Source organism: Oncorhynchus gorbuscha, linkage group LG11, assembly GCF_021184085.1.
Source record: "Oncorhynchus gorbuscha isolate QuinsamMale2020 ecotype Even-year linkage group LG11, OgorEven_v1.0, whole genome shotgun sequence".
NCBI lineage: Eukaryota > Metazoa > Chordata > Actinopteri > Salmoniformes > Salmonidae > Oncorhynchus > Oncorhynchus gorbuscha.
Window position 1 is genome coordinate 361,031 of NC_060183.1, and position 11,501 is coordinate 372,531.

General features: G+C 49.4%; 1 protein-coding gene across 1 annotated transcript; it reads left to right on the forward strand.

The window, feature by feature from the left end:
* The first annotated feature begins 2,767 nt into the window (after positions 1-2,767).
* LOC124048007 (protein myomixer-like) lies at positions 2,768-3,141 on the forward strand. Its single transcript, XM_046368366.1, has one exon. It carries the CDS (start codon positions 2,775-2,777, stop codon positions 3,006-3,008), a length of 234 nt encoding a protein of 77 aa, XP_046224322.1. The 5' UTR covers positions 2,768-2,774; the 3' UTR covers positions 3,009-3,141.
* Positions 3,142-11,501: the final 8,360 nt, after the last annotated feature.

The following is an 11,501-nucleotide window of genomic DNA, read 5'->3' on the forward strand; positions in this document are numbered from 1 at the left end:
TCTTCGACGCACGTTCTAATGAACTCGCACACCGAATCAGCGTATTCGTCAATATTCCCATCTGACGCAATACGAAACATGTCCCAGTCCACGTGATGGAAGCAGTCTTGGAGTGTAGAGTCAGCTTGTTCTGACCAGCGTTGGACAGACCTCAGCGTGGGAGCCTCTTGTTTTAATTTCTGTCTGTAGGCAGGGATCAGCAAAATGGAGTCGTGGTCAGCTTTTCCGAAAGGGGGCGGGGCAGGGCCTTATATGCGTCGCGGAAGTTAGAGTAACAATGATCCAAGGTTTTACCACCCCTGGTTGCGCAATCGATATGCTGATAAAATTTAGGGAGTCTTGTTTTCAGATTGGCTTTGTTAAAATCCCCAGCTACAATGAATGCAGCCTCCGGATAAATGTTTTCCAGTTTGCAAAGAGTTAAATAAAGTTCGTTCAGAGCCATCGATGTGTCTGCTTGGGGGGGGATATATACGGCTGTGATTATAATCGAAGAGAATTCTCTTGGAAGATAATGCGGTCTACATTTGATTGTGAGGAATTCTAAATCAGGTGAACAGAAGGATTTGAGTTCCTGTATGTTTTCTTCATCACACCATGTCCCGTTAGTCATGAGGCATACGCCCCCTCCACTCTTCTTACCAGAGAGATGTTTGTTTCTGTCGGCACGATGCGTGGAGAAACCCGTTGGCTGCACCGCCCTGGATAGCGTTTTCCCAGTAAGCCATGTCTCCGTAAAGCAGAGATGGAGGTCGCAATGGTGGGTAGTATATGGGGCTTTGGATTGCACTGTGATAGACTGCATCCAATTTGTTGAGTAGGGTATTGGAGGCTATTTTGTAAATGACATCGCCAAAGTCAATGATTGGTAGGATGGTCAGTTTTACAAGGGTATGTTTGGCAGCATGAGTGAAGGATGCTTTGTTGCGAAATAGGAAGCCAATTCTAGATTTAACTTTGGATTGGAGATGTTTGATATGGGTCTGGAAGGAGAGTTTACAGTCTAACCAGACACCTAAGTATTTGTAGTTGTCCACGTATTCTAAGTCAGAGCCGTCCAGAGTAGTGATGTTGGACAGACGGGTAGGTGCATGTAGCGATCGGTTGAAGAGCATGCATTTAGTTTTACTTGTATTTAAGAGCAATTGGAGGCCACGGAAGGAGAGTTGTATGGCATTGAAGCTTGCCTGGAGGGTTGTTAACACAGTGTCCAAAGAAGGGCCGGAAGTATACAGAATGGTGTCGTCTGCGTAGAGGTGGATCAGGGACTCACCAGCAGCAAGAGTGACCTCATTGATGTATACAGAGAAGAGAGTCGGTCCAAGAATTGAACCCTGTGGCACCCCCATAGAGACTGCCAGAGGTCCAGACAGCAGACCCTATATCTCTCTCATACTAAAGACCTCACATCACTATCACACTGTGGCTCACGAGTGGTGCAGCGTTCTAAGGTACTACATCTCAGTGCTGGAGGCGTCACTACTGTCCCTGGTTTGAATCCCGGCTGAATTAAATCCGTCCGTGATTGGGAGTCCCATAGGGCGGAAAACAATTGGCGCAGCGTTGTCCGGGTTTTGGCCGTTGTAGGCCGGGGTAGGCCGGGGTAGGCCGTCATTTAACTGACTTGTTAAAAAATATATATATGGAGGTCATCCTCGAATCAACATCACTGGGACAGAATATGCTGTTTTCAACATGCAGGGAACTTCATCTATTGCGCTTTTTAACTGGAGAAAGACAGGTGACCTCTCATCCTTGAAATGGAAGAGTGAGGATTAGTTTTGCACAGAGACAGAGAAAGAGAGATCTCAGTAAGACAAAAATAATGCTGTTCCAAAAAAGGTCCATCTGCCAGGACCACAAGTATAAATTCCATCTCGACACCGTTGCCCAACAGCACACAGAAAGCGATACACACCTCGGCCTAAACATCAGTACCACAGGTAACTACATACCTCGGCCTAAACATCAGTACCACAGGTAACTACATACCTCAGCCTAAACATCAGTACCACAGGTAACTTCCCCAAAGCTGTGAACAATCTGAGAGACAAGGCAAGAAGGGCATTCTATGCCATCAAAAGGAACAGAAAATTCGACATACCAATTAGGATCTGGCTAAAAATACTTGAATCAGTTATAGAACCCATTGCCCTTTATGGTTGTGAGGTCTGGGGTCCGCTCACCAACCAAGAATTCACAAAGGGGACAAACACCAAATTGAGACTCTGCATGCAGAATTCTGCATAAATATCCTCTGTGTACAACGTAAAACACCAAATAATGAATGCAGAGCAGAATTAGGCCGGTACCCGCTAATTATAAAAATCCAGAGGTTAAATTCTACAACCACCTAAAAGGAAGTGATTCCAAACCCTTCCACAACAAAGCCATCACCTACAGAGAGATGAACCATGTAGAAGAGTCCCCTAAGCAGGCTGGTCCTGGGGCTCTGTTCACAAACACAAACACATCCCACAGAGCCCCAGGACAGCAACACAATTAGACTCAACCAAATCATGAGAAAACAGAAAGATTGAGAGAGAGCAGGGAGAGAGAGAGAGAGGGAGAGAGAGAGAGAGAGGGAGAGAGAGAGAGAGAGAGAGAGAGAGAGAGAGAGAGAGAGAGAGAGAGAGAGAGAGAGAGAGAGAGAGCAGAGAGGTGGTGACTTCATTCCCCTCTTTCACAAAACCTCCCCCTTTTCCCCTCCTCCTCCTCCTTCTCCTCCCTCTCTGTGTGTCCCTGGCTGTGTGTCAGGGTGTTTCAGCAGCATTATGCCTGCAGTGTTCCTCCTGCTCCGAACCCTCCTCTCCAGTAGACTGATAGGATCCCTGCTCCAGTTTCTCAGGAGGACTCTGTCCTCAACCTTCAGCCACGTGGGAGCCGCGCTGAGATACGTCTGGGACAGGATCAGCTCCCAGGAGTCTAAAGAAGCCACCCTGCGCTGTGTGCTGTGTCTCCTTAACATGCACAAGAAGGTGGATCAGCCAACAGCTGACTCTCACTGAGTCACTCTCTTGGCTTTCCTCTTCAGAAAGAAAGAGAGAGAGAGGACGAGAGAGAGAACAAGAGAGAAAGAGGAAGAGAAGAGAGAGAGAACAAGAACAAGAAAAAGAGTGAGAGAGAGAGAGAGAGAGAGAGAGAGAGAGAGAGAGAGAGAGAGAGGGAGATATAACAAGAGCGAGAGGAAGAGAGAGAGAACAAGAGAGAGAGGAAGAGATCAAGAGAACGAGAGAGAGAGAACGAGAGAGAGAGAGAGAGAGAGAGAGAGAGAGAGAGAGAGAGAGAGAGAGAGAGAGAGAGAGAGAGAGAGAGAGAGAGAGAGAGAGAGGGGAAGAGAGGAAGAGAGGGAGAACAAGAGAGAGAGGAAGAGATAGAGAAAGAGAGAGAGAGGAAGAGAGGGAGCTTTCTCTTGTGAGCTCTTTCTTCTCATTGCTTTCACCCCTTGTTTAGTGTGTGAGAGAGAGAGAGAGAGAGAGAGAGAGAGAGAGAGAGAGAGAGAGAGAGAGAGAGAGAGAGAACAAGAGAATAGGAGGTTTCAAAACTTGAATAGCTTTAATTTGGACTGTAGTATTTCTCTTAGCAGAGTGGAGCTGCCTGATTCAGGTGAACGAGACTGTATTTCTCTGTGTGGACCGTATAGTACCGCTGGGCTGACCATGTCAGAGAGCATCGTTAGGAAGATACAACGCTTCACCATCGGAACCAGGCTCTCCGTCTCTGGACCTGCCACCAGGTCTAAAGGTCCAAACTTCCCCCAGAGGCCGTCCTGGCAGAGCGACCAGGTCTCCCTCTACCTCAGTCAGGTGCAGGTGAGTGTGGCTGCTCCTCATCTAGCTCCCCTTGCTAACCGGACCACCCCAACATCTGTACCTGTTAAACAGCAGCAGGAGGACATATCTACCCAGGACCACCGGAACCAGAATACCATGTCTGTGTCTCCCAACTCTCACCGGAGCTCTTTCTCTCCTACCGCCCCATCCAGATCCATCAGCAAGATCACCATCTCTGGAAGCCCAGAGGACAGCTCCTGGAGGAGACAGGAGGAGGACAGCTCCTGGAGGAGACAGGAGGAGGACAGCTCCTGGAGGAGACAGAAGGAGGGCAGCTCCTGGAGGAGACAGGAGGAGTCAGACCACAGGGTGGTCATTGAGAAGGAGGACAGCTCCTGGAGGAGACAGGAGGAGTCAGACCCCAGGGTGGTCATTGAGAAGGAGGACAGCTCCTGGAGGAGACAGGAGGAGTCAGACCCCAGGGTGGTCATTGAGAAGGAGGACAGCTCCTGGAGGAGACAGGAGGAGTCAGACCCCAGGGTGGTCATTGAGAAGGAGGACAGCTCCTGGAGGAGACAGGAGGAGTCAGACCCCAGGGTGGTCATTGAGAAGGAGGACAGCTCCTGGAGGAGACAGGAGGAGTCAGACCCCAGGGTGGTCATTGAGAAGGAGGACAGCTCCTGGAGGAGACAGGAGGAGTCAGACCACAGGGTGGTCATTGAGAAGGAGGACAGCTCCTGGAGGAGACAGGAGGAGTCAGACCCCAGGGTGGTCATTGAGAAGGAGGACAGCTCCTGGAGGAGACAGGAGGAGTCAGACCACAGGGTGGTCATTGAGAAGGAGGACAGCTCCTGGAGGAGACAGGAGGAGTCAGATCACAGGGTGGTCAGTATAGGACCAGGACCGGGACGACCCCCTGTCACAGGAACTCCCGGATCAGAAAACATCAACAACAACAACAACATCAGCAGCTCCACGCAACAGCTGCCCAGAATAGTGGGAGTCAGCTGTGAGAACCAACCCAGCTCACATATTAAGGTAGGTACACAACATCAATGGTTGTTACACATTTAACATACATTTACATTACATTTAAGTCATTTAGCAGACGCTCTTATCCAGAGTGACTTACAAATTGGTGCATTCACCTTATGACATCCAGTGGAACAGTCGTGTCTAATGTGATTGTGTCATCAGATTGCAGAATTGCTTGTCTATTAGGTTTCATGAATAACCTTGAACTGATAGACACTTTATTGCCAATAGACGCGTAATAGAGAAGCCTAATCAACAGTATAATTACACATGGATATGCAGGTTCATAGGTATCAATGGCAAAATAATTCGTTTTTCATTCAAAGGTGGACTGGAATGAAAACGTTTTCTGTGGAATTTAGAGAGAAGATGGTGCCGACAGAGAGGCTTCTAGTCCTTTAGTTCCTTATGTATTATATCACAAGCATTTCACTACATCCACAATAACATCTGCTAACCATGTGACCATTAACATCTGATAACCATGTGACCAATAACATCTGATAACCATGTGACCAATAACATCTGATAACCATGTGACCAATAACATCTGATAACCATGTGACCAATAACATCTGATAACCATGTGACCAATAACATCTGCTAACCATGTGACCATTAACATCTGATAACCATGTGACCAATAACATCTGCTAACCATGTGACCATTAACATCTGATAACCATGTGACCAATAACATCTGATAACCATGTGTATGTGACCATTTACATTACATTTACATTTAAGTCATTTAGCAGACGCTCTTATCCAGAGCGACTTACAAATTGACCAATAACATCTGCTAACCATGTGACCATTAACATCTGATAACCATGTGACCATTAACACCTGCTAACCATGTGACCATTAACATCTGCTAACCATGTGACCATTAACATCTGCTAACCATGTGTATGTGACCAGTAACATCTGCTAACCATGTGACCATTAACATCTGATAACCATGTAACCATTAACATCTGCTAACCATGTGTATGTGACCAATAACATCTGATTCTATTTTATTGGGTGCTAAACACTCATTTCTTATATGAGTATAAATATCAGCTATGGAAAATGTGAACAGCAGTGCGGTGTGGTCAGTCAATTTAATAATCACACACACCGTCAGGGTGTTTAGCAAGGTGTGGTGTCAGGGTGTTTAGCAGGGTGTGGTATCAGGGTGTTTAGCAAGGTGTGGTGTCAGGGTGTTTAGCAGGGTGTGGTGTCAGGGTGTTTAGCAGGGTGTGGTGTCAGGGTGTTTAGCAGGGTGTGGTGTCAGGGTGTTTAGCAGGGTGTGGTGTCAGGGTGTTTAGCAGGGTGTGGTGTCAGGGTGTTTAGCAGGGTGTGGTGTCAGGGTGTTTAGCAAGGTGTGGTGTCAGGGTGTTTAGCAGGGTGTGGTGTCAGGATGTTTAGCAGGGTGTGGTGTCAGGGTGTTTAGCAGGGTGTGGTGTCAGGGTGTTTAGCAGGGTGTGGTGTCAGGGTGTTTAGCAGGGTGTGGTGTCAGGGTGTTTAGCAGGGTGTGGTATCAGGGTGTTTAGCAGGGTTTGGTATCAGGGTGTTTAGCAGGGTGTGGTATCAGGGTGTTTAGCAGGGTGTGGTATCAGGGTGTTTAGCAGGGTGTGGTATCAGGGTGTTTAGCAGGGTTTGGTGTCAGGGTGTTTAGCAGGGTGTGGTATCAGGGTGTTTAGCAGGGTGTGGTGTCAGGGTGTTTAGCAGGGTTTCGTGTCAGGGTGTTTAGCAGGGTGTGGTGTCAGGTAGTTTAGCAGGATGTGGTGTCAGAGAGTTTAGAAGGATGTGCTGTCAGGTAGTTTAGCAGGATGTGGTGTCAGGTGGTGTAGCAGGATGTGGTGTCAGAGAGTTTAGCAGGATGTGGTGTCAGGTGGTTTAGCAGGATGTGATGTCAGGTAGTTTAGCAGGATGTGATGTCAGGTAGTTTAGCAGGATGTGGTGTCAGGTAGTTTAGCAGGATGTGTTGTCAAGGTGTTTAGCAGGATGTGGTGTCAGGAGTTTAGCATGATGTGGTGTCAGGTAGTGTAGCAGGATGTGGTGTCAGGTAATTTAGCATGATGTCGTGTCAGGTAGTTCTGCAGGGTATGTTGTCAAGGAGTTTATCAGGGTTTGGTGTCAGGGTATTCGTGACCCCACACGTTTAACTGTGGTTAAGCTACATGTTTTGGAGAATGAGCATGATACTTACAAGGTGCTTTATCTACTTATAATATTATTCAATGATGAACACCAAGTGACCTCCTCTTCATGATGGATTAAGTAGATTGTGGTTGATAGTTAAAGCCTTTCTCTCAGTCTCAGCAACTTCAATTATGCAAATTCACAGTTACAAACATCCTACATCACGTGTCCTACATGTCTCTAATTGATAATAGGCTTTCGCTATTATTCGGTTATATTGTTTTCTGTCAATATGCAAATAAATGAAGGTTAATCAATTTCACACTTTGTATAAAGAGGGTTTTTCCCCCTTTTTAATTGTGGTTCCCTGAAATAATCCCGACTCTGGGTTATCCTCTGGGGTCCAAGCCAACATCAACAGTCAAACACTAATTATAGGATCTCATCTTTGAATGAAAGATTCAACTCTGTGTTGTATTCAGTTCAGCATTGTTCATTTAATGTACTATAATGAAGCAGTAAGGCCCGGGGGGGGGGGTATATGGCCAATATACCACGGCTAAGGGCTGTTCTTAACCGCAACGCAATGCGGACTGCCTGGATACTGCCCCTTATCTGTGGTATATTGGCCATGTATCACAAACCACCGAGGTGCCTTGTAGCTATTATATACTGGTTACCCAGGAAATGAGTACTGTAAACAGGTACATGTTTCTCATACCCGTGGTATATGGTCTAATATACCATGGCTTTCAGACAATAAGCATTCAGGGCTCGAACCACCCGGTTTATAATATGATTCATATCACTGAAACAAGGATGAGCTCATCAGACTCCATTATGCAACATGACAAAGACACTGTTCAGTCTCTGCTCTTTCCACAGATATACTGTAGCCCACAGCGAGATGACTTCATGAGTACAGCTGTCTAGCCTGACACAGTCAGCTCATTATGTATGAGTCATGTGCTGTAATTATGCTGTGATTATGACGTGATTAAGGACTCCCCAGATGCTGTCGAGACAGATAAAGGTTTTTCATTTATAGTTTAATCCAAATTAGAATGAAGAATCCCATCTAATTGGAGACTATTAATTATGTGGTTAAGAACTTTCTGGATGTTGTGGAGACAGATAGACTTTATTCCTTGACAGTTTGAGTCATAATATCATATCTAATTAAAGCTAATGTGGAGCGCCAGCAGGTAGCCTAGTGGTTAGAGTGTAGGGTCGGCAGGTAGCCTAGTGGTTAGAGTGTAGGGTCGGCAGGTAGCCTAGTGGTTAGAGTGTAGGGTCGGCAGGTAGCCTAGTGGTTAGAGTGTAGGGGTGGCAGGTGGTCTAGTGGTTAGAGTGTAGGGGTGGCAGGGTAGCCTAGTGGTTAGAGTGTAGGGTCGGCAGGTAGCCTAGTGCTTAGAGTGTAGGGTCGGCAGGTAGCCTAGTGGTTAGAGTGTAGGGTTGGCAGGTAGCCTAGCGGTTAGAGAGTAGGGTCAGCAGGTAGCCTAGCGGTTAGAGAGTAGGGTCGGCAGGTAGCCTAGTGGTTAGAGTGTAGGGTCGGCAGGTAGCCTGTAGAGTGTAGGGTCGGCAGGTAGCCTAGTGGTTCGAGTGTAGGGTTGGCAGGTAGCCTAGTGCTTAGAGTGTAGGGTCGGCAGGTAGCCTAGTGGTTAGAGTGTAGGGTTGGCAGGTAGCCTAGTGGTTAGAGTGTAGGGTCGGCAGGTAGCCTAGTGGTTAGAGTGTAGGGTCGGCAGGTAGCCTAGTGGTTAGAGTGTAGGGTCAGCAGGTAGCCTAGCGGTTAGAGTGTAGGGTCGGCAGGTAGCCTAGTGGTTAGAGTGTAGGGTCGGCAGGTAGCCTGTAGAGTGTAGGGTCGGCAGGTAGCCTAGTGGTTAGAGTGTAGGGTTGGCAGGTAGCCTAGTGGTTAGAGTGTAGGGTCGGCAGGTAGCCAAGTGGTTAGAGTGTAGGGTTGGCAGGTAGCCTAGCGGTTAGAGAGTAGGGTCGGCAGGTAGCCTAGTGGTTAGAGTGTAGGGTCAGCAGGTAGCCTAGCGGTTAGAGTGTAGGGTCGGCAGGTAGCCTAGTGGTTAGAGTGTAGGGTCGGCAGGTAGCCTGTAGAGTGTAGGGTCGGCAGGTAGCCTAGTGGTTAGAGTGTAGGGTTGGCAGGTAGCCTAGTGGTTAGAGTGTAGGGTCGGCAGGTAGCCAAGTGGTTAGAGTGTAGGGTTGGCAGGTAGCCTAGCGGTTAGAGAGTAGGGTCAGCAGGTAGCCTAGCGGTTAGAGAGTAGGGTCGGCAGGTAGCCTAGTGGTTAGAGTGTAGGGTCAGCAGGTAGCCTAGCGGTTAGAGTGTAGGGTCGGCAGGTAGCCTAGTGGTTAGAGTGTAGGGTCAGCAGGTAGCCTAGCGGTTAGAGTGTAGGGTCGGCAGGTAGCCTAGTGGTTAGAGTGTAGGGTCGGCAGGTAGCCTGTAGAGTGTAGGGTCGGCAGGTAGCCTAGCGGTTAGAGTGTAGGGTTGGCAGGTAGCCTAGTGCTTAGAGTGTAGGGTCGGCAGGTAGCCTAGCGGTTAGAGAGTAGGGTCGGCAGGTAGCCTGTAGAGTGTAGGGTCGGCAGGTAGCCTAGTGGTTAGAGTGTAGGGTTGGCAGGTAGCCTAGTGGTTAGAGTGTAGGGTCGGCAGGTAGCCAAGTGGTTAGAGTGTAGGGTCGGCAGGTAGCCTAGTGGTTAGAGTGTAGGGTCAGCAGGTAGCCTAGCGGTTAGAGTGTAGGGTCGGCAGGTAGCCTAGTGGTTAGAGTGTAGGGTCAGCAGGTAGCCTAGCGGTTAGAGCAGGTGTAGTTAGGTCGGCAGGTAGCCTAGTGGTTAGAGTGTAGGGTCAGCAGGTAGCCTGTAGAGTGTAGGGTCGGCAGGTAGCCTAGTGGTTAGAGTGTAGGGTTGGCAGGTAGCCTAGTGCTTAGAGTGTAGGGTCGGCAGGTAGCCTAGCGGTTAGAGAGTAGGGTCGGCAGGAAGCCTAGTGGTTAGAGTGTAGGGTCGGCAGGTAGCCTGTAGAGTGTAGGGTCGGCAGGTAGCCTAGTGGTTAGAGTGTAGGGTTGGCAGGTAGCCTAGTGCTTAGAGTGTAGTGTCGGCAGGTAGCCTAGTGGTTAGAGTGTAGGGACGGCTGGTAGCCTAGTGGTTAGAGTGTAGTGTCGGCAGGTAGCCTAGTGGTTAGTGTAGGGGCGGCAGGTAGCCTAGTGGTTAGAGTGTAGGGGTGGCAGGTAGCCTAGTGCTTAGAGTGTAGGGGCGGCAGGTAGCCTAGTGGTTAGAGTGTAGGGTCGGCAGGTAGCCTAGTGGTTAGAGTGAAGGGTCGGCAGGTAGCCTAGTGGTTAGAGTGTAGGGCCGGCAGGTAGCCTAGTGGTTAGAGTGTAGGGTCGGCAGGTAGCCTAGTGGTTAGAGTGTAGGGTCGGCAGGTAGCCTAGTGGTTAGAGTGTAGGGTCAGCAGGTAGCCTAGCGGTTAGAGTGTAGGGTCGGCAGGTAGCCTAGTGGTTAGAGTGTAGGATCGGCAGGTAGCCTGTAGAGTGTAGGGTCGGCAGGTAGCCTAGTGGTTAGAGTGTAGGGTCGGCAGGTAGCCTGTAGAGTGTAGGGTCGGCAGGTAGCCTAGTGGTTAGAGTGTAGGGTTGGCAGGTAGCCTAGTGGTTAGAGTGTAGGGTCGGCAGGTAGCCTAGTGGTTAGAGTGTAGGGTTGGCAGGTAGCCTAGCGGTTAGAGAGTAGGGTCGGCAGGTAGCCTAGTGGTTAGAGTGTAGGGTCGGCAGGTAGCCTAGTGGTTAGAGTGTAGGGTCAGCAGGTAGCCTAGCGGTTAGAGTGTAGGGTCGGCAGGTAGCCTAGTGGTTAGAGTGTAGGGTCAGCAGGTAGCCTAGCGGTTAGAGTGTAGGGTCGGCAGGTAGCCTAGTGGTTAGAGTGTAGGGTCGGCAGGTAGCCTGTAGAGTGTAGGGTCGGCAGGTAGCCTAGTGGTTAGAGTGTAGGGTTGGCAGGTAGCCTAGTGCTTAGAGTGTAGGGTCGGCAGGTAGCCTAGCGGTTAGAGAGTAGGGTCGGCAGGAAGCCTAGTGGTTAGAGTGTAGGGTCGGCAGGTAGCCTGTAGAGTGTAGGGTCGGCAGGTAGCCTAGTGGTTAGAGTGTAGGGTTGGCAGGTAGCCTAGTGCTTAGAGTGTAGTGTCGGCAGGTAGCCTAGTGGTTAGAGTGTAGGGACGGCTGGTAGCCTAGTGGTTAGAGTGTAGTGTCGGCAGGTAGCCTAGTGGTTAGTGTAGGGGCGGCAGGTAGCCTAGTGGTTAGAGTGTAGGGGTGGCAGGTAGCCTAGTGCTTAGAGTGTAGGGGCGGCAGGTAGCCTAGTGGTTAGAGTGTAGGGTCGGCAGGTAGCCTAGTGGTTAGAGTGTAGGGTCGGCAGGTAGCCTAGTGGTTAGAGTGTAGGGCCGGCAGGTAGCCTAGTGGTTAGAGTGTAGGGTCGGCAGGTAGCCTAGTGGTTAGAGTGTAGGGTCGGCAGGTAGCCTAGTGGTTAGAGTGTAGGGTCAGCAGGTAGCCTAGCGGTTAGAGTGTAGGGTCGGCAGGTAGCCTAGTGGTT